Below are 23,746 nucleotides of genomic sequence, written 5' to 3' on the forward strand. Positions count from 1 at the left end.
GAGAATAGAGACAACAGACAGGATTACTGAAACAGGGCATGAGGCAGAATGTAGTTCTACTCATTCACAGTAAAAACGCCAAACAGATTTACCACATATTTTAGTGCTGAAAGCAGCACTAACATTCCTCAGATACTGTGACCATAATTTCCAAGTCCATCAAAGACTTGAATGTTGCTCTTGTGTTTGATAATTATTGTATGACAGTGCACATTGCTCTGGTGGAAAGGGGATCAGCTGACACCACTGTCCTTTTGGATTTGGGATCTAAAGGGTTTGAGTGGTGTCATTGTGGTGAGGAAAAGCCACGAGGTAGCTGAAGGTGAAGAGGAACTTGTCTTAAAGAAGGTGTAGCTTGTCACATGATAGAAATCAGCATGACAAGTTACATTGGTGTGATAGACAATGTTACCAAGGCCATGGGGGATACTCATGGAATCCTTATTGTGTGGAAACAACCCATTCAGCCCAACAAAGTCCACACTGACCTTCCAAAGAGTAACCCACCCAAACTCATTCCCCTACACTATATTATTCTACATATACCGCTGACTAATACACCTAGCCTACACATTCCTGAACACTATGGGCAATTTAGCATGTCTAATTCACCTAATCTGCACATCTTTGGACTGCAGGAGGAAACTGGAGCACCTGTAGGAAACCCACGCAGACACGAGGAGAATGTGCAAATTCCACCCAGACAATTGCCCGAGGATGGAATCGAACCCAGATCCTGGGAAATTGCCATTAGTGTTCAGGGATGTGTAGGTTAGGTGGATTGGTCATGCTAATTGTCCATAGTGTAAGATGCATTAGTCAGGGATAAACGTAGGGCAATAGGGTAGGGGAATGGGTCTGGGATGGTTATTCTTTGGAGGGTCAGTGTTATCTTGTTGGGCCAAGTGGCCAGTTTCCACACCGTAGGAATCTGATCTGATATCTGTCCCTCAGTCAACAGCATACATTTCATCCTTATCCTGTTGTACTTTATGGCAGCTTGCTGTGTATGAACCTATTGCGGCATTTCCTACGTTACATTTCACTGGCTGGAGAATATTCTGAGGTCATGAATGGTGCCACATTAATTAAAGCTTTTTTACCCCTCTTTTAGACATTCCCCTATATCCTTAATGTATTAAAATGAAGAATAGTTATATCACCTTCCACTCTTGCTCAATTTTTCCATAGACCTCAAAACCAACTTTCTTTCACCTTCAAACCCTTCTCCAATGCAGAATTTTTAGAAGCTTTGAATTCTCATGAGGTATGTCCAAAGTGCTGGGCTGCCAGCGATGTTCAGTTCTTGCATGAGTTGCAATTAAATATCATGTCCATTTTCACAGATCTTCATTTCTTTACAAACCTACTGGTGACCTACAGGAGGGCTGCCTTCTCATTCAGGCTTCCTAATTCTAAAACCAGGTGAATGGCATCATAAATATCCTCTTGTCGCACTTGCGTCTGTGTCACAGATGAGCAAAGCCTCACAGGAATTATTTAGACTGCGCTGTTTATAATAAAGCATTAATTTTACATCCAGACCAATACATGCAACAAAAAATAACCTGACAACTTCAGACAGCACATCTCCCCATACCCCCCCCCCACCCCCAATCTTTAGCCTTTGTTTTCTCATGTTGACATGGCTGAGGTACTAACCTTGGTAGCCCCTGGGAAAGAGAAAGTGTTCAATCTCTGTCTAAAGTGTTCAATTTATCCCCCTGGTATCAGTTGGGAAGGAGGTTAAGCTGAGATCTTTCAGCGGGATATTACTCGTACCCCCCTACACATTAACAGTGCAGAGGTGGAACGAGTGGAGAGTGTCAAGCTCCTGGGAGTGGTCATCCACAACAAGCTTTCTTGGACTCTTCATGTGGATGCACTGGCTCCAAAGGTTCAACAATGTTTCTTCTTCCTCAGGCAGCTGAGCAAATTTGGCATGACAGCAAATACTCTTGCCAACGTTGATAGATGCACAATTGAGAGCATTCTGTCTGGATGTATCACTACCTGGTATGGCAACTGTACCATTCAAGATCAGAGATGGTTCCAGAGAGTGGTGAACTCAGCCCGGACAATCACAAAGGCCAACCTCCCATCTATAGAATCCATCTCCCAGGCCCGCTGTCAAGGAAAGGCCACCAGCATTCTCAAAGATCCATCCCACCCTGGCAATGTTTTTCTACAACCTCTACCATCGGGGAGAAGGTACAGAAGCCTGAACACATGCACCAGCCGGTTTCGAAACAGTTTCTACCTTACTGTTGTTAGAATACTGAATGGACTCACAAACTCTAAACATTCGCCTGTAACTGTGTTTTTGCTGCTGTTTACCTATTATTTACTTATCTATTCTATTTAACTCTGTGATCTACCTGTATTGCTCGCTAGACAAAGCTTTTCACATGTGACAATGAATTAAACTCAAATTCAAATTCTTGAAATATAATTAAAAATGCCAAGAAAATTCAAGTTGGCTTAACGTTGGGGGCTACTTGGTTCACGTTAGCTCATCCTTAGACAATGCACAGTCCATTGTTATGGGGGAGCTGGTCATGTGGTCATTCATAGTCCTGGCGTAATGATCTGGGGATAGGAGATTAAATCCTACCATGGTAACTGGTGGCATTTCAGTTCAATTAAAGAAAAGTTACCATAGTCCTACTAGACCATGCTCTCTCTTCAGAAAGGCAGCAAGTGGTAGTTTAACCTGAGGGTCATCATGTCTTAGGTGAGGGGAGAGGTTGAGAAGGAGCGTCCTGCATGGTAGCCTCAGCCAATGCAGGATTTGAACCCATTGTGTCAGCATTGCTAACCAGCTGAGCTAATCGCCGCCCCCCCACCCCCTCAAATTCATAAATGTGGTATGGTGATCACAAAGCTAGCATTGATCGTCATTAAAACCCAACCTCATCACTAATTTTCTTGGGGAAGGAAATCAGCTGCCCTAACCTGGCTTGTCTAGGTCCTGTAGCAGTGTGTTTGATAAGTAACTACCCTCTGAATTGGCAAATCAAAATGCCAGCCTTTCCAGTAATGCCCATTTCTCATTCCGTATGTCACTTCGTTGCCTCCTGGAGTTTTGCCTCCATTTCTGAGATTCCCACTCCATAAAGGAAACATCCAAATCTGTCCTCATGTACTCCTGGCCATCTCGCCCCTTGGCCCATCTGTCAATTGGAGGCAATAACAACTTAACCATTTTGGGTACAGAAGAGGTTAACATGAGGATAATATTACAAGCAAGGCTTGTTTCCCCTTGAGTACAGAAGATTAAGGAACCTGCTGGAGTTGGTTAAGATAATAATAGGTTTTTAAATGATTTAAAAGGGATAAATGAGTCATTTTCAGATTGGCAAGCTGTCATGAGTCCAGTGCCACAGGGTTATAGCATGGGTTATTTTTCACCTAAATCTAGGACTTGTTCAAAGAGACAGAGTTATTGCTAATGGCAGAAAGAGAGCAACATGTGAAGAGGATTTGGTTTATTTATTTTTTGTCACACGTATTTTGGTACAAAATACAGTGAAAAGTGTTGTATAGTGTCGCCACATTCCGACACACTCTTAAAACACAAAAAGAAACCAAAACATAGAATATAAAGGCAGAAAAGTGAAACAAAGGAGTCTGTAAAAGGATATCACTCACATCTGGTCAAAAATGACCACAGTGTAATGTGGGAAAATATGAATTTATTTACATTGGCAGGAAAACTAGAAATGTAAGTGGAGAGAAATTTCAGGCTTCTGAGATACAGAGATTTTGAGGAGTCCTGATGCATGAATCGCAGCAAGTTAGTAAACTGGAACAGCAAGTGATTGGGAAGGCAAACAGAATTTCCATTCCAAGGGGATGGAAATACGAATGCAGGGATGTCTTGCTCCAGTTAGACTTTGAGGTCATATGTGCAGGGTTACATGGGGAGTGTCACCCGGGGAGTTGCTCCTTCGGAGGGCTAGTGCAGACCTGATGGGCTGAAAAGCCTCCTTCTGCGCTGTGACAATTCTGTGGCCTTGCTGTCTTTTGGAGAATGCAACTTTGGTCAGCGTTTCGGCAATTTCCGAATGGGAGGGATTTCTTCCTGATTCCTCAATAATGATTTCTTTCCCTGATAGATTTGACGATGCTTCACTTCCTTGTCAGGTAAAATCAGGAGCTCACTAGCCCTGATGGTGGTGAGGGTATAAGTGGTCGCTTTCATTGCAGTGTATAGTGAAAGCAGCAACTTTGGACTTGGCGCTGTTGGATGTGGTGTTCCGTGAATATCCCATTGGCTTGCTCAGACTGGTGTAAACAATTCCATAGCTTTATTCACAATGGATCAGGGAATTAGCCTGAAGTGTTGACCAAGAACAGACCTGGTCACTGTTCTTGTTTGTGTAGCCATCCCTTATACCCATTGGCTTTCCACATTCATCTAGCCTTTGGCTTTAGGATGTTTTGGGATGTCCCTATGCTGTGTTAAGGTGTTAAACACAGCTTCAGCACTCCTGAATAAGTACACCATCATCTCTTCAGCTACATAACCTAGCTTTGGCACAGAATAACCCCCCCTTTGCACTTCCTCGATGAACTATTTCCACCTCCACCTACCACTGTAGCCTTTAGGGATGAAGCTGACTTTGTCAGATGAACTCATGGAATAATCCAACAATGACAGAGGTCGCTCCTCCCATTGTGCCTGTGCTAACTCCTTAAAAGCATGAGCCAATTGGCCTCCTATGCTCTTCCACCTGTAGTCCTGCAAATTCTTCCCTTGCAAGCATTTCACCAATTCTTTATTAGAAGTTACAACTCAATCTTATTCCATTCTTTCAGGAATTTCATTCCACAACACAAGGGATTGTCAGGTCTATTAACCAAAAAAGGTTCTTAATGTTCCTCCTAATTCTTTTGATACTTAAACCTATCTCCTATGCCGCACTGGAATACCATTTTTCCTAATTCCCTCAAGTTGAACTTGAACATTTGGCAAATCACCTCTCAGCTTCCTGTGTAGCAATTGAGCTGCAAATTCAGAATTGAGAACAACAATAATCTCTTGTAGTTTGGGAACTTGCCACCCCCCATTGAGAGTGTGATCTTCAAACCCATACACCTGCGCTGCACCAAAGTTCCTGAGCTGTGCGAAGGTGTGCTTACAGACACATGGTACACAAACGCACACGCGCACACACACTCTACACAAACGCGTGCACCCACACATTCCTGATGAAGGGCTTATGCTCGAAACATCAACTCTCCCACCTCTCGGATCTGCCTGATCGGCTGTGCTTTTCCAACATCACACTCTCGACTCTGATTTCCTGTCCTAAATGCATAAAATCCATCTTTTAGATAAAGCTTACCAAAAGCTCGTTGTCTTGCTTGGTAACTGTGACAATTCGACTTTCTTCTAAGATATAATCTCGACTCGCTTGTTTGAGAGTGATGTCCACGATCTCAGGGAAGTCACAAAATGGCTGCCACTGGTAAACAAGGAGGGAAACCAAACAGAGATTGTCTTACTATCTGGCAGCAAAGTGTTAATAAAATTACAACCAGTGTCTTACCAACATATAAATAATGACAGGCTGTTAATGAAGCTTTGGTCCATTCATCTGTGCAGTACAATTACAATATCTTCAATATCATAACATAACCTTTAACCCATACAGTGATCAAGCAGAAAACAGTTCTTTGTCCCCTTATCTAAAGAAAGATATATCAGCATTAGTGGCAGTCCAGCAAATGTTCACTACGCTGATTCTGAGAAGGGAGGGACTATTTTGTGAGGAGGGGTTGGGCTTATACTTGTTGGAGTGAAGAAGACTGAGAGGCAACTTTGTTAAAACTTAAAGAATTCTTAACAGGGTAGATATGGAAAGGTTGTTTCCCCTTGGGGGAGAGCCTAGCACCGTCGGCTTAATCTGAGAGTCAGGGGTCACCCAGATAAGTTAGAGTTGAGGAGGAATTTCTTCCCTCAGAGGGCTGTGAATCTGTCAAATTCTTTACCATAGAGGGCAGCTGAGGCTGTTGTTAAGTATACTCAAGGCTGAGACTGACAGATTTTTAAAGAGGAAGGGAATTCAGGTTGATGGGGAAAAGGCAGGGAAGTGGAGTTGAAGATGATCACATTGGCAATGATCTCACTGAATGGCAGAGCAGGCTCAAAAGGCCTACCTTTGCTCCGACATCTTAAGATCTTAGGGAGGAGCCAGTTAGAATTCATACTGGATAATCGAGCAGCTGACCTACTATCCCACCATTTTGTTGTGACCTGATGTTCATGTACCTTATTGCTTTCATCTCACATTTCTGCTAATTACTACTACTGAGACAGGATGTGATGTAGTTACTCTGCTGCATTGAACTTAATACACAGCAACACCATTTCAGAACTCCACAGTCTCCCAGTTAACATTGTCTGTATATACAGAGTTTTATTGTCAAATGAACAGTCCAGATTACTAACATGGAACATATTTGAGAATCTCAGTAGGTCATATTGGACATTGTTCTTCTCTAACACAGTTACTGCCAGACTTGCTGCGTTTCTCCAGCAATCACTGAGTTTGTTTCAGATTTCCAGCATCCATAATATTTTGCTTATATAATGTAAATTTACTGTTTTATCAGTTTAATTTGTGGGTGCTGGAACCTGCATCTATTGCCATACAGGACCCTGTTTTTTTTGTATTTGTTACTCATTTGTCATTGAAGAAGGGCGAGGGAGACTGCCAATCTATGCTGAATTCCACAGCAACACCCTGACCAATCAGTGCCTATCTGACTGGTCCCAGGTTAATGAGTTAGTTAAGATTGACAATTAACAGTTCCAGTTGAAACAAACGTTGGATAAACTCAGTGCGTCTGACAGCATCAATGGAGAGAGAGAAACAGAGTTAACATTTCACATCTAATATGACTCTTCTTTATCTGGAACTTTCAACATGAGGTGTTAACTCTGTTTTTCTCTCTCCATCTACACCATCAACCCTGCTGAATGGCCCCAGCACTTTCTGTGTTTCAGATTTCCAGCATCTACATTTTTTTTGGTTTTATTTGAAATTTTCCAACTCCATGCCAACTTTGGCCCAATCAATCAAAATCTGGCCAGCAGCCACATTGTGGGTATTCCACAAAGTTCAATTCCTTTTGTTATTTACACAAGGTCAACCAAACTTAAACACCAACCTCATCTTGCTTTAAACCCCATTGAATTCCATGTTCTCCTGAGACACAGATGAACTTGTGCACTTGCTGCCTTTGTGGGTCCCACGTTGGGTCTTTAACATGGAAGGTCTCTTTGCTGGGCACAGTTTCCAAACTTTCCATATCCATGAGATACTTCAGCTTCAGGTACTTGAGGTCAGCCTCGCAGTGACTGATTTTGTCCAGAAATTTGTAGAACTTTCTGCGGATTCTCTTCCTTGTCAGGAAGTTGTGCTGCTGAATCTGTTGCCGGAGGGTGGCTGGGATGCAGGACTTGTAGCTTAAAATGGAATGAGAATGATTTGATTAGCACAGAGAGTGGTGGGTGCATGGAATGCACTGCCAGTGATGGTAATAGAGTCAGATACATTAGGGACATTTAAGCGACTCTTGGATAGGCACATGGATGGTTGTAAAATGAAGGATATGTAGGTTAGTTTGATCTTAGAGTAGGATAAAAAGTTAGCACAACATCAAGGACTGAAGGTCCTGTACTGTAGTGCACTGTACTGTTCCATGTTCAATGTTCTATAGGGAATAGGAATATAGAAATGAATACATCCTATACCAGTTGCACAGCAAGAGAGATGGTGAAAAAGTACATCAGGAGGAAAAGCTACTCTGGGAAATACTGAACAGCTTGTAATACGTCATGAATTGTAAGATATCTTGTACAAAGATACTACTTGGTTTAGTTAGGTATAGTTCAGATTTTTAGTTTATTTCTGCTTTTTAAACTGCTCGTTGATTTGCAGTGTTGCACTACTGTGACCCATAGATCTTTGGACATAAGGAAAAAATAAATGTGGTGAGCCAAAGATGGGTGTATTAGTAAGCAGAGTACCAAAAGGTGAACGGACTGTAATAGCCAGCCTTGCCTCAGTGGGAGCACTTGCACATCGAAATCAGATGGTCATGGGATCACAGACCCATTTCAGGAAATTGAGCTGACACTTCAGTGCATTACTGAGAGAGCGCTGGTGCCATCTTTCAGATGAAGTGTTCAATATGGACCTCACTGTCATTGCAGAATAAGGTAATCTAGTTGTTGTTGAATAGCTGTTTGTGGGGCCATAACTTGACTGCTGATTATAGCAGTAACCACACTTTCAGTCTTTGGTCTAGGAACTTATGTGCACCCATTTTGGACAAATGCATGCTCAGGGTATCACTTCTTCATCATGGATGGTGACACTGTAGACATATGGCAAGATGCAGAGAGGGTATCAGACCGTTTGCGGTTGTGGGAGAGGGAAGAGAGGTAGTCAAAGAGGTTTTCAGAGGGTTTCCCAAGGAGAAAAGATGAGTCATGTGGAAATTACAATAAATACCTGTCCAATAAGACCATGTTTTAGTCAGAAACAGTCACCAGACTACATAGGGATGACAAGGCACCCACCAACCAAGACACACATTAGTGTACTTACCATTTCATTCATTCTGGTCACATTGTGAGATTGAACAGCTGTTGGAGAGGTTCCGAGTGATGGGAAGCACAGTGAAAGACTTTGGAATCTAACTGTGGGGGAAGCCATGTTGGGAAATGGATGGCTATATAGCTCCCTCAGCATCTCACCTGACATGGTCACAGATCTGCTGCAGATTCCATTTCTTCTCCTTTGAGATCCTCATAATGTCCAATACCGCCATTCCCAGGCATTCCTCTTGCATCTGCAGGTCCAGCGGCACCTTAATGAGGCCACTGACAAAGTCAGTGCGTGACTACACATGGGGGAGAGCAAACAGTGAGCAATGATGAATGAGTGTGATAAACACGTTTCCTCAAACAGCAAACCCTGATAAGATGTTTTCAGTAGGGTCAAATTTCCTTTCGATTAACCCACATCGACCTCATCAACAGTTTAATGGTATCAGATGAACTTGAGATGATTTTCACCCAGCAAGCAAAGAGGAGAATTAATTGCGAGAATGGGAATGAGGAGACTTGCAATTTTTGATATAGGCTTGAAACATCATGACACCCATGCAAATATTCAATTTGATCATCGCTGATTTACAGCTCAATTACATTTTCCCACTCTTCCATATTTCTTGATAGGTTTACCCAACAGAACTCTAGCTCTCTCAACTGTAAAGCTACCAATAGCTGCTAGTATTCACAGCTTTTGGGGAATGGAATTCCAAACGTCTCCACATGGATTTGACATGTTGAATGATGTCCACTATATCATAATAGTGTGTGAGTAATGCCTTATCGCTCTGCTCCTGCTTGGCCTGGGCTCCTATTTTAAGGTTAATTCCTTGCACTCAGAATTCTTCCTATTTCCACTTGCCATTCAGTGGTGCCACCACCAGTGTCCTCTCAATGCCGTGAGACCAAACAGCTGCAGTGAGGGGCTGTGCAATGCGAGCGGCACACCGACATGGTTAACGCTGTTGGCTTTTGGTTCAGGAAACACTACCGGGCACGGAACTTGAAGGTTCAAAGCCGAAAAAGAAACACATTCCAGAAACATTGATGGCCATCATTGAACCTCCCACCATCAATGTCCTAGAGGTTATAATTGACTACATAATGAACTGGACTTACCATATAAACACTGTGGCTACAAGATCAGGTCAGATGCTGAGAATACAGCAGTGAGCAACTCATCTCCTGTGTCCCCAAAGCCTGCCCACCATCTACAAGACACAAGTCAGGAGTGTGATGGGATACTCCCCACTTACCTGGATGGGTACAGCTCCAACAACTCTCAGGAAGCTTGACACCATCCAGGACAAAGCAGTCTACTTGTTTGGCACCTTATTCACCACCTGCAGCTCTGCACAGTAGCAACAGTGTGTACCATGCACAAAACGCACTGCATTAACTCACCGAAGATCTCTTAACATCACCTTCCAAAATCATAGCCACTAGAACAACAAAAGCAGCAGATACATGGGAATACCACTGCCAATCCCAAGCTTCTCGCCATCCTACTTGGAAACATACTGCAGTTGTTTCAGTGTTGCTGAGTCAAATTCCTGTAATTCCTTCCCTGACAATCTGTACCTACTCCCCAAGGACTGCAGTGGTTCAAGAAGGCAGATTGCCATCACATTTGCAGGGCACTTGAGGATGGGCAATAAATACTGGCCCAACCAATGATGCTCACATCCCAGGAATGAATTTAAAAGAAGAGCAGTTTCTTCCTATCAAATAGCTCTAACATGTTTAAATACATTGATCAGGTCTCCTGGACATCTTCTGTACTCAGGGGAGTAGATGGTGCATGGTGAATGTTGGCCTGGACAGAGTAGATGTTGGGAAGATGTTTCCATTGTTAGGAGAGACTAGGTTCTGAGGACACAGCCTCAGAGTAAAGGGAAGACCTTTTACTATAGAGATAAGAAGAAACTTCTTCAGCCAGAGGGTGGTGAATCTATGGAATTCATTGCCACAAAAGGCTGGGGAGGCCATGTCATTGAGTATATTTAAGACTGAGATAGATAGGTTCCTGAGTATCAAGGGGATCAAGGGTTAAATGGAGAAAGTGGGAAATGGGGTTGAGAAACTTAACAGCCATGATTGAATGGCAGTGTAGACTCGATAGGCTGAATGGTCTAATTTCTGCTCCTATGTCTTATAGTCTTACGCTCACGGGCCTAGTAACCCAGAAACCCTGGCTAATGCTCTGGGAGCATGGGATGAATCCTCCCACAGAAGATGGAGGCATTTGAATTCAGTGAGAAAATATGGAGTTAAAAGCTAGCCTCATGGTGACTATGTAATGCTTTATTTGCTGTTGTAAAAACCCATCAGTAATGCTCTTTAGGGAAGAAATCTGCCATCCCTATTCATTTTGGCCTACCAGTGACTGCACACCTTCTGCAATGTGGTTGATTCTTAATTGCCTCTGGGCAATGAGGGTCTGATGACGAGGCATCAGAAACATTAGCTCGTTCTCTCTTCACAGGTTGAGAGTGTGGTGCTGGAAAAACACGGTAGGTCAGGTAGCATCCGAGGAGCAGGAAAATCGACGTTTCATGCTGGAGCCCTTCATCAGGTGTTCTTCACAGGTACTGCCTGACCTGTTATTATCTCCAGTATTTTGTATTTTCGATCAGTAAATGCTGGTGCAGCCTGTGACACCCACAAGCCATGAACATACAAGAAAGAGATACGAGTTAGATGCATGCAACATGCCCCTGTAAGTGTAGTCAGTCCTCTGAAACTCAAACCTGGCTGTTCACCTTCTCTACACTGCTGTCGACTGTGCAGACAGGAAGTATCATTTCTTTGCTAACCCCACTCCACCCTTTGAAAGAAACTACTCAGGTGCATTTTGTGATCTTCAAATAACTAAAGCCGCAGAGAGAATGTGAACCTGCAAACTACAAACAGACAGTGGTGGAAAGGCTCAGCAGACCAAATTAAATACAAGGGAGAAAATCGTAAAGTCAAAGTTTCAGTTCAGTTACCTCCTTGGATAAATGTTTGTGGTGTAAGAGGTTTTAATAGAGTAATCCAGAAAGAAAAAGCAGTAAAACTAGTCTGACTTGTCTTGTACACCTCAGGACAAAGTGAGGGCTGCAGATGCTGGAAATCAGAGTCGAGAGTGTGATGCTGGAAAAGCGGGTCAAGCAGCATCCAATGAGCAGGAAAATCGACGTTTTGGGCAAAAGCCCTTTGTCAGGAAATCCTCAGGACGGGGCTCTGGTATGACCAGGTTCTCAAAATTTACTGATTTGTTTTAACAGGTTTTTAGCTCTGGCTAGGGAAAGAGGGGAAGACAGCAAAGAACAAAAAAGATGCTGGGTGATGGGGGATGGGGTGGGGGAAGGTGAGAAAGAGGAAGAGGATGGTGGGCAGCACAGTGGTTCAGTGGTTAGTGCTGCTGCCTCACAGCACCAGGGATCTGGGTTTGACTCCACCCTTGGGTGACTGTATGCAGTTTGCACATTCTCCCTGCCTCTGGGTGGATTCGCTCCGTGCAGGTTAGGTGGATTGGCCACGTTTGAAAAAGAAATTTGCCCTGAAGTGTCCAGAGATGTGCAGGCTGGGTGGGAATGGATCTAGGTAGGGTGCTCTCCAGAATGTGGACTTGATGGGCCGAATGGGATTCTATGACTAAAGCACATGATATTGGAACAAGAAACTGAAGACAGGTCAAGAGGACAGATTTCCAGCATCTGCAGTTCTTTTGTTTTTTTGGATAGTGCACTGCTAATAGATTACCAATACCTTGGGTCTGTTTTTCACTGCTGAGGTGGGTAAATCGAATTGGGAAATTTACTAACTCGGCACGCCTGACTGCATTAGGTCACCCAGTCACGCACAGTAAACCCTCCGGGGGTCAGGCACAAGTCATTATGACAAACCCCAGAAACAGAGCTCAGGAAGCTATCCCATTGGGTGAGACAAAAGGAAACTGCAGATGCTGGAACCTAAGGTAGACAGGCAGGAGGCTGGAAGAACACAGCAAGCATCAGGAGGTGGAAAAGTCGATCGAAGGTCCACTCTGGTTCACTGACTTCATTTGCTCTGTTTTATAAGTTGGTATAGTCATTAAGGAGAGAAAGAAAGTGGCTCTAAAATTGGTAACCAGAACCAATTTCTGGTTCCTGACCCACTTTGGACACACAAGGGGTGGCACAGTGGCTCAGTGGTTAGCACTGCTGCCTCACAACAGCAGGGACATGGGTTCAATTCCACCCTCAGGCGACTCTGTGCATCGAGTTTGCACATTCTCCCCGTGTCTGCGTGGGTTTCCTGCAGGTGCTCCAGTTTCCTTCCACAGTCCAAAGGTATGCATGTGAACTGGATTGGCTATGCTACGTTGCCCTGTAATGTTCAGCGATGTGCAGGCTAGGTGGGTTAGCTGTAGGAAATGCGGGGTTAGGGGTTTGGCCTGGACGTGACGTGCTTCAAAGTGTTGTGCAGATTTGATGGTCTGAATGGCTGCACTGTAGGGATTCTATGAAACCGCAAATGGACACGGAGCCTACTTCCAAATACTAATTGGTCAGTTGTCAAAAAGTGTGGCGCTGGAAAAGCACAGCCGGTCAGGCAGCATCCGAGGAGCAGGAGACTCACAATTGTGTGAATACCATGAATTGGCCAATTGATGCTTGAGTCAATGTGCAAAATTGGGGATGGGGTCAGGTGCAAGAGAAACATACGCCACCCATTCCGACCCCACTAGACTTCCAATGCCCCCATGGGAAAGCATAACGTCCTCTCCTATTTCTCTTCTGTAAGGGAAGACCTGAGCTATGCACAGTGTTGTCTAACCAAGATATGACTCAAGTTTACCCTGACCTCACTGCTTTTTAATTCAATCTCTCCTCAAATTAATTCCATGAATTTTCATGTTTTAATTACCTCATGAACCTACATGACAATGCTCAGAAATCTTTGACTTTTTGGCTCCAACTGATAATCCCAGAGTTCAGCAGAAATTCCCTAAAGTTGTAAAGATCCCTGTCTGCTTCATCTTCCTTAAGCAATAAAAGATTCCCATTTACCTGAGCAAAGAGGTAGTCGATGACCGAGTAATCCAACACAGTGTTAATGTGTTCCTTTGTAAGACCATAGCGATAGGATTTATTGCTGCCTTGTCCAAACCAATTCGGGAAGAAAAATCTACATAGAGAGAGGGAGAGAGATGAACCCATCAGCATTACAATGCAGAAAGGAGTGCTGGCCCCATAGGGTGCCCCTGAACAACGTGGGCGATGATGAGAAATGTGGCAGGATTGCATCAGAAGTCCAGCAAGTCCACTCTCTCGATGATGGGAACAACTCACTGCACCTTCTAGCTGAGGCCCAGGTATCAGGGGGAGCTCCTCACTTGGCAGTGATGGGTTACCTACTGAGGAGGGGCATTATAATTGCTTGTTGATGATCTTATTAACTGCATATCTTCAATATTAATTCAATACAGCACAGGAACAGGCCCTTCGGCCCACCAGCCTTGCCTCATTAACACATGGCCTCCTGTTATATTACCTACCACCAGCAAAATGGACAAAGATTCTTGACGTGGAAGTCAGAGCGGATACCCAGTGATTTTTGCTCATAGCTTCCTCCAAAGGACCTCCATGTTGGACACGAAGCACCAACATCTTAGGGCATGGTCCATGAGCATCAGCCACATGGAACCCATCTCCATGAACATTGGCATCTTCCATGAGCCAGCCTCTCAGCCTATCGCTGATCCACTGACAGGATGCTTCTGCACTTCAGTGCATTACCTTAGCCTAGTAACTATTGTTGGAATGTTGCAGCAAGGAAATTATGCAGTCAAGGAGACACACCCAACTCGCGGACTGGACTGGACTAGGGACTGGATTGCATCTCCAGACTGTTCGCTTGTCCTTTTAGCTCTCACCCTCTCTGAGCCGACCTGGAATCCTGCCTTGTGTTCTGGCAAACTGCACCTCATCCCAAGAAACCAGGCTCACAGTGCTGCTGCATTGCCATGTCTTTCGCACAGCCACAAAGAAAGGAAGCTTCTCCTGTTTGTTAAGTCAAGGGAGATAGCATTCCCTCAGGGGGTATTGGCTCAGTCAGCCAAGGGCAGCCTCTACTACCTATCCAGGAGCTTGGGCACAGTCAGTCAGCCAGTCAGGGGCAGCCACTCAACAGAATCCTCTTGTTAAAAAGAGTGAGCAGCCAAATATTAGGCAGTCCACCACCATCACTGACTCTTTCTGCCCCACTGAGGGCTGTTCTCCTCCTGGAATGAGACAGAGGGAGGTGAAGGTGGATGGCATTCTTGGAGCAGATGGGGAGTTGTGCCAGCTGACTGAGTAGGCATCGCTAACTGGTGCATTTTCAACAGCACCACTTCCACCAATTAGTCACTTGCCAACCAATCAGCACTCTTCTCAAACAGGATAAAATGTTGTTCCTTTATATCTTTGTGAAACTGGGATTTGAGGTTTGTCCTCATGTCCCTGTAAACTGTTTGAATGGTAGGGTTTGGGGCCTGGCTTTGCTGCTACTCTCCCTTGTAACATTGCTGTCTCTTGTATGCAGCTGTAAAGGTAACTGTTTGTTGTAAACTGTTTTTGTAATTTGTTTAATAAAATAAAAAAAAATAAAATGTTGTTCCTCTTTACTGTGACATTCTTGTGAATATCCTGATGAGTGCAATATGGACATCTTCAGCAATACTCCAATTATGATGTTTACTTCCACCCTTTCCTTAGTTTATCTTTGCACATCCATGACAATACTTAAGAAAGAAAAATTGAAATGAACATGGTTATTGCTGGCTTCTAAGAAAACAGCTCAATGAAGTCTAGAGATTGTTGAGGTGTTGATTTCCCCTTTACTGAGAGATTTTAATTCTAGCATCGATTCAAGGGGATCTCCAGCTGTCCAGCAGCATTGATCTTATCAAGCAAAGAAAGCAAGTGATGACATTGACGAAAACTGGAGTATATCGTCGTTTTCAATTTTACAATTTCTTGAAAAACAAAATAGATATTTGGAGCCTACATACGGGATGAAGGTAAAGATAAAATACAATAAACACAATTTTAAGGATTATTAATTTAAAAACTATATGGAATTCTTGCCACGACAGAGAGACTTGACATTTAACAAATGCCATATTACTCTTGCTGGGGTAGTGATGGTATTTCGTCATGATTATGAGCTTAGTGCATCCATAAAAGTTCAGTTACAAATCACAGGGCTTTACAATAAGTCACGAGCTCACGAGTGTAAAATTTCATCAGGTCAGTGATTTCTAATTGACTGTGATCTTCAGAGTGAACCATAACACCTTCTGCCGATGTTTAGAATGACTGGCAGCAACTTCTGGATTTGAACATTTAATTGCACATTCACGGACTCGTGAAGTCGTTGTCAGCTTCCAAGGACAAGTAAATGTGAACGCTGACAATTTCACTTCTTGATATCTGAAGATCCAGGTCAGTTTCAATTTTAAACAGGTATCAATCGGTGTCCTCACAAAACCAAGAAATAAAAATGAAGAAAAACAAAGAACCATGGATGCTTGAGATCTGAAACAAATACAGAAATTTCTGGAGAAGCTCAGCAGGTCTGCAACCAGGTTCTGATGAAGAGCCACTGTTATCTCTGCTTTCTCTCCACAGATGCCAGACCTGTTGGATTTCTCCAGCGATTTCTGTTTCCTTTTCGTTTCAGTAAAGTTCATCTCCTGAAGGGCTTGATGATCGGTGACTTGCTTGTGAAATGAACTCACATTTGCCAATTTGGCAACCAAAGCATTCAACCTATGCACAGCAAGATCCCACAAGCAACAATTAACCATTTTAAATCGGAGATTAATAGATATTTGCTGATAAGGATCCGAAAGGATATGGAGCTAAGGCAGGTCGGTGAGTGGAGTTAAGAGGCAGAACATTTCTCAATAAACAGGCTTAATAGCCCATGACATTTCTTTGCAAGTTGGTATTGTTTGAGAGATTCCTGTTTACCAGATGTTAGTCCTTTCTTTGGGAACAATGCTTTGGAACTTTTTGCAATAATCAAAACCAGAGAGAACAAGAGAGAGAGAAAGAGAGAGAGACAGAGAGAGAGAGAGATCCACATTTGGTCTCTCTTTTGAAGAGCAGTGCTTCTTGACTGTGCAGCACTCCCTGGATTATGGGGTTACATTTTGGCGATCCACCCTGGATTTAGAAAGTGATCAATGCTGTCAACAGAGTCAAGATATTTATTCTGTTTTAATCTTTAACTGGGACAGGAAGGAGTGTGTTACGACAGTGCTTATCTCTGTACATAGTGAACAGGGTAAGATTTCCTGTTTACGATCTTATACAAATAAATCTGCCCTCCATGCTTCCAGTTAAAAGTAACACCTCAACTGCGAGGCTATCATTGATTCATTCTAATCTTTTACTTTTGGATTTGATGTTGATCAAAGGTGCAGGGTGTTAGCAGTGAGGTTATCCTTCTCATTCTGAGATTCAGCAACAGATTTGGAGAGACAATGTGATATGGTGGTGTTATCACTAGATTAATAATCCAGAGACCCAGTGGGCCCAGGACCTAATTCTGCTATGGCAGATGGTGGAAGTTGAATCGATTTTTTAAAAAACCCTGGAAGTAAGAGTCTTATACTCATGTACCCTTGCTATAATCATGAAATGCTTGCCAATTGTCAGATAACAACCCATTGGGTTCACTAATGCCCTTTAGAGAAGACAATTGTCAATCTTACTTGGCCTCCATGTGACTCCAGACCCACAGTAATGTGGTTGACTCTCAACTGTCCACTGGGCAATTAGGGATGGGCAATAATACTGACCTAATCAGCAAAGCCCACATCCCACAAATGAATAAAGAATTCATTTATTGGCCAGAGTTAGGATACCAGTATCTTAGAGTATAGGATTGTAAAATGTCAGGTTCAGGAATTAATATATTCGGGTGGTAATGTGTCAATTATAGAGCTTCCTTGTCAAGTATAGGACTATAACACATGAATCAGTGCTCCATGATGTACCAGGTGCATGATTCTAACACAGTGGACTCTAGGTTGTGGATCACAGAAATTTTGTGGTGTATGAATTTCATTGCTGGTGTGATGCCAATTATGTAGGTTATATGACTAACTGTATTCAAACAGCCAAAAATCACAACACAATGTCTGACATTAGATGTGAGTCCATGATTGGACAACATTCCAAAAACAATCCTGTTTATCTTGAGAATCACAATAATAAACAGTTTAAGATTATCAGTCAGGCTCATCAGTGTGTCTCACCTGCACGTATGGAGCTAGATACATTCATGCACAGGCCCAGCTATTTATAAACGGACAAAACATGTCCAGACATTGCACCTTTTTCAACCAATCAATAACCTGGGGGCTGGCTTTCAATGCCCTGACCAAACAGTCAACTTCCTGACTTGAATTTTAACAAAAACATAAGTGATGGCCAATCCCATACCACTGCACTGACCAATCACAGCCAACTTGCCTACTTCGAATTTGAATGAAAGATTGACAGTTAACTGCCTGGTGCATTCACCATGGCAATGTCTCAACCAATTACCATTCAATAGCCAACAACACATTATTTTCTCATTATTCACTGTGAGATTTGGTATTCTTGCATTTCAGTCCTGGTGAGTACACTATTTTCTCTGCAATTCTCAAGTTTTATACCGCCAAGTGACTATCTCACAATTTTAAACAATTCTTTTAAATATTCCATTAGGATTTTCTCTCTAAGGAGAAATAATCGCAGTGTCTTCACTTTGTCACATAACTGAAGTGTCTTATTAGGCACTTCTCCTTTGGAGCTTGCACAAAACGATGATAGTCAGAACTGCATGTAATATCCGAGCTGTGCCTTCACCAACTTTTTAATGAAAGGTGCCAAAAATTTTTTTTTTATTCAGTTACAAGACAACTTACCAGGATAATTTGGGTGGGTACTGCACGTTGCTAGACTTGACTCTTTAATTGCTGATGGGATAGTGAAGAAGGCATTTGGCATGCTTTCCTTTATTGGTCAGAGTATTGAGTACAGGAGTTGGGAGGTCATGTTGCGGCTGTACAGGACATTGGTTAGGCCACTGTTGAAATATTGCGTGCAATTCTGGTCTCTCTCCTATCAGAAAGATGTTGTGAAACTTGAAAGGGTTCAGAAAAGATTTACAAGGATGTTGCCAGGGTTGAAGGTTTTAAGCTACAGGGAGAGGCCTGAACAGGCTGGGGCTGTTTACCCTGGAGAGTCGGAGGCTGAGGGGTGACCTTATAGAGGTTTACAAAATTATGAGGGGCATGGATAGGGTAAATAGGCAAAATCTTTTCCCTGGGGTCAGGGAGTCCAGAGCTAGAGGGCATAGGTTTAGGGTAAGAGGGGAAAGATACAAAAGAGACCTAAGGGGCAACCTTTTCATGCTGAGGGTGGTATGTGTATGGAACGAGCTGCCAGACGAAGTGGTGGAGGGTGGTACAATTGCAACATTTAAGAGACATTTGGATGGGTATATGAATAGGAAGGGATTGGAGGGATATGGGCCGGGTGCTGGCAGGTGGGACTAGACTGGGTTGGGATATCTGGTTGGCATGGGCGGGTTGGGCCGAAGTATTTGTTTCCATGCTGTACATCTCTATGACTCTATGGTCTATTCACAAGCTCCAAGTGACCCTTGACCCCACCCAACCTGATACTACTGGCCAAAACAATTGACACAAAATGTGGTAAATTCAAGGACAAGAATACCAATGTCATGGAGCTGTTGGTTTTCCTGATAACCAGGATGCCCAGAACCAGGGATCACAGTTTAAGGGTACAGTGTAGGCCATTTAGGTCTGAGATGAGGAGAAATGTCTTCATCCAGAAAATGGGGAGCCTGTAGAATTCTCTGCCACTGAAAGCAGATGAGGTCAAAACATTGAATGTTTTCAAGAAGGATTAAGATGTATCTTTTCGGGCTAAAGGGATCAAAGAGGTGAAAGCAGGAACAGGAGACTGAGTTGGGTGATCAGACGTGATAACAATGAATGATATTGAGGGCTTGAAGGGCTAAATAGCCCAAGGCTTCTCCTATTTTCTACATTTTTCTGGTTGCGAGAGAGTGTGCTTGTATTGCCTCATGTCACTCATCATTAATTTCCATTTGATTAAGCTCCTGCAAAATATTCTGGAGCTAAAGAAATACAGAATGTTGTTGTGTCACACAAGGAGAGTTTGTTACATGAAAATAAAACTAACTCTGCACTTTCTCCTACATTCAGCCATTCCAAAGACAGATTTGGCTTCACTTTCTGGTTTACCTCAATTTTGATTACACTCATTCAATCTCAACATTGGCCTAAAGCTCCTCTCAGCTCATGAATAGGAAAACAGAAATGATTTTCACAGCAGCCAATGGCCTTTATATGGCCAGCATTTAGAAGCAGAAATAAAACAAAGTGTGTTCTAAGAATTTTTCGGGTTTATTGTTTGCTTGCCGTGCTATAAAGTCATTCCTGAAAATGGTGGGGAGGGAGAGGGAGCCTGTCTTTGATGGTTCCTGTTGAAATTAAATTTACTTCATGAAAAGTGCATGAAGTAGCTGGTAACGCAAACCAGCACTCAAAAGCAAATGCATCAAAAAACACATAAGTATCTCTTATTCTTTTTCAGTGTTATATTGAATATCTGACACGATGCAGTTGTACACCCGACCAGCAAGACACAAATGACCTACTGTTGAGTAAAAGCCCATCTGGTTCACTGACATCCTCTCGGGAAGGAAATCTGTGGCCCTTACGTGGTCTGGCCCACTCGTGACCCAAGACCCCCACAGCAACATGGCTAAGTATTTGCTGCCCTCTGGGCAATAACTGTTACCACTGACACCAACATCCAATGAACAAAATTAAAAAGAAGAGGTGTTATAACCAATATTTAATTCTGAAACAATATCATACAAAATAAAAGACGTCTTATTCCATTGCTGTTTGTGGGAACTTGCTGTGCAGAAATTGCATGCTAAGTTTTCTACATTACAACAAAGTCTCTCCCTCATCTGGTACCAAGCTCTCCTGTTCTGAAGAAGAATCATATGAGACTGTAAACAGTTTCTGTCACCACAGATGTTGACAGACCTGCTGAATTTCTCCAGCACTTTCTGCTTTTATTTCAAAATTCCAGCATCCACAATATTTTGATTTATTTGTTTGTAATTCAGGGACTTCTGTGTTGGTCTATGGTTATAGCAGTACAGCAATAAATTGGCCCTTTGCTTTCTGCAGATGGTTGGCTAGAAATCTTCTGCCATTGGCTTGTGTTGGAAGATTTACAAGCAGTTAATCAAGCTATTGCCTTGACTACTAAGCCCTGGAGTGGGACATGAATCCAGAGCTTTTAGCTCAGAGGTTGAGACACTATCCATTGCCCCCCAACTGTGACTGCACTTCTAAAAGTATCTCATTATCAATAAAGATCTTTGGAGCAGTATGGAGATTGTGAAAGGTGCCGTGGAAATGAAAAGCTTCCTCTTTAATGGTATTACTGTTGGACCAGTGATAAGGACCATTTCTCAATATTATACTGACCATTAGTGCCCAAAACAAGAATGCAATATTTCACAACTTGCCTAATCCGGTATAGGACAACTTGTGGATTGGATCCATCGACTTGGAAAATGTGACTGGGAGGGTACCACACTTGCAGATCTTCAGTTGCGAGGGCGAAAAGGCTGCTGTAGACTGGCTGAATACCTGTGTTGGGGAGAGATCAAAATATCCAAACATCAAAGACAGAAGGGGCAAAGGACTGAGACAAAATGCTAAAAGAAGATTCAAAGTTGATTGTCTTGGTTGAAAGGGAAATTGGAGCTCGGGGCTAAATGTTCGGAACTATAGGAAGGCTGCGAAGACTTCAGAGAGGGAGAGAAAGAGGTTTTATAGCAATGACAAAATCAACATACAAAAAGAGCTAGAGAAACTCAGTAGGTCTTTGGAGATAGAAGTAAAGTTGATCTTTTGATATCAGAACCCTTCTTACTCAACTCAAAATGTTAACTCTGTTTCTCTCTCCAAAGATAATGCCAGATCTGCTGAAATTCTCCTGCATTCTCTATGTTTGTTTCAGACTTCCAGCATCCACAATATTTTGCTTTTAAGCAATTTATTGATAGTGTCTTTAACGTGATGCAGGAACATTATCAAATCAAATAAGACAGTAAATGGCGTAAGCAGATGTTAAGTCAGATAACCAAAAGGTTTATGAAAGAGGGGCTTTTAAGAAGTGACTTAAACAAATGAGACCGAGGCTGGAGAGGTGCAGTGATGGAATTCCAGAGTCTGGGACTCAGGCAGCTGACATTCCCTCTAAATCCCCTTGCAGCTGTGTGAACCTCTGAGATCTGGAATTAGCCATGACCGTGGAACTGGAAGGCATTGAGTGGACTCTCTGAGTATCTCCGGTCCCCAGCAGTGGAGTGAAAATGGACATAAGGCCAGAATGAGAGGAGAACAGATACCTCAGAGGTTTGGGGTACTGCAGGAGGTTGCAGATGAAGGGAGAATGTTTCCAGGGAGATGGGACTTTAGTTGAGTGGACAGCTCAGAGGAGCAGAGGCTGTTTACCTTTGGGAATAGGAGGTTGAGTGCAGAGTTTATAGGAGTGTTCAAAATCATGAGGGACCTGGACAGAACAGACAAGGAGTAACAGTTTCCATTGATGAAGAATTGAGAACCAGACCAAATGAGTTGGGAAAAGAACCAGAGGGACAGAGAGGTAAACTTGACATGCAATAACCATGGCTTTCAAACGGAAGTTGGCAAAGGATCTGAAGGAAAATGAAAAGATATAGGGACTTTGCGGAAAGAGTAACAGCAGGGGAGCTGAGGCGCTCTTGCAGACAACCTGCACAGGCTTGTTGGGCTGAATAGCCTCCTCCTGGACTTAATCTGTTTTGAGATACAGAATGTCTCAACAATCAATCAATTCATCAACCAATCAAACAATTATTCAATTCTGTGAAATTTTGAAGGAATGAAATAGAGTTGGGTTTTGACCAGTGAACGCATCAACCAACCATGTTGATCCATCCTAGCAGCCTCGTCAGTCCAGTCCTGGATAGCTTCTAAACTCATGTCATCAACAAACCCCTCCAATCGTTACAATGTTCCAATAAAAGTGGTTAATTTTCACAAAGTACATGTAAATAAATACCAGTTTTACCAGTCACCACATTAATTTCAATAGGTCCAGAGTCTCCAAATTTAATGCAAAGGTCAATGATACATCAAGTAGTCTATCCATTTTAGCTCGTGCTGAGATTGTTGTGCTTTTCAAAAAAAGCAAATCAGAATCTAAATCCCAGCATTAAAGTGATGCCCAGATTCAGCTCCCTATTTCTCTTTGTGAGCTTAGCCACTGAAGATCTAATGCTAGCTAACCTTGTGATATTTTCATTCACTTCATCTGACAAAGGAACAGTGCTCTGAAAGCTTGTGATTTCAATGAAAACTATTGGACTATAATCTGGTGTCATATGACTTCTGAACATTGATTGGTGTTATATTTTAAGATTTCTTTCACAAGATGTAAGTGTTGCAGGCTGGACCAGTATTTATTGCCCAGTTAGATTGCCTTTGAGAAGTTAGTGGCATCCTGCCCTGAGGAACCACTGCAGTCTATACAGTAGACTCTTTCTGCTGGTGAGGAGCTGGCCTTGTAAATGCATGTGAAGTCAGCGGTATCTTCATTCCCTTGTCCTAGTGGCACTCAGCCTGGTGTTAGCACATTGCCCCACTCTAGGGCGTGAGGGCTTTAGCTAGGGTCCTGCAGCCTGACTGTGACTCTGAGAGATTGTCCCATTGTAAAGAGCGGCATCCTTTGGACCGGCCTACGTTCCTCTGAGGTTTAGAGGACAACGGGATGTTCTCCTGCTGTGCCCTGTTCAATCTCACCAAAACTAGAATTCATGATCATTTATCTCACATCTGTTTGCGAAATCTTGCTGTGCACAAGAGGGCCTGTTATCCCACTCCCTAAAAGTGGGTCAATCACATGAGTATGGGTCATCTAGTCTTGTGAACTGGGATATCATGTCAATGGTCTATGATTGACCCTTTGGGTCCTGTAGCATTCAGCT

At 43.0% G+C, this 23,746-nt stretch overlaps 1 protein-coding gene across 1 annotated transcript in view; it reads right to left on the bottom strand.

The window, feature by feature from the left end:
- LOC122565442 (tyrosine-protein kinase JAK2-like) overlaps positions 1–23,746 on the bottom strand; it is a 116,112-nt gene that overhangs the window by 47,227 nt on the left and 45,139 nt on the right. Inside the window, exons 3-7 of the mRNA XM_043721426.1 lie at positions 21,239–21,362; positions 13,666–13,783; positions 8,774–8,919; positions 7,180–7,477; positions 5,352–5,471 (exon numbers count right to left, since the gene is read on the bottom strand). Of these exons, the coding sequence (XP_043577361.1) occupies positions 5,352–5,471; positions 7,180–7,477; positions 8,774–8,919; positions 13,666–13,783; positions 21,239–21,362 (806 nt within the window). The remainder of the gene's footprint in view (positions 1–5,351; positions 5,472–7,179; positions 7,478–8,773; positions 8,920–13,665; positions 13,784–21,238; positions 21,363–23,746) is intronic.

This window comes from Chiloscyllium plagiosum, chromosome 31 (genome assembly GCF_004010195.1).
Source record: "Chiloscyllium plagiosum isolate BGI_BamShark_2017 chromosome 31, ASM401019v2, whole genome shotgun sequence".
Classification (NCBI taxonomy): domain Eukaryota; kingdom Metazoa; phylum Chordata; class Chondrichthyes; order Orectolobiformes; family Hemiscylliidae; genus Chiloscyllium; species Chiloscyllium plagiosum.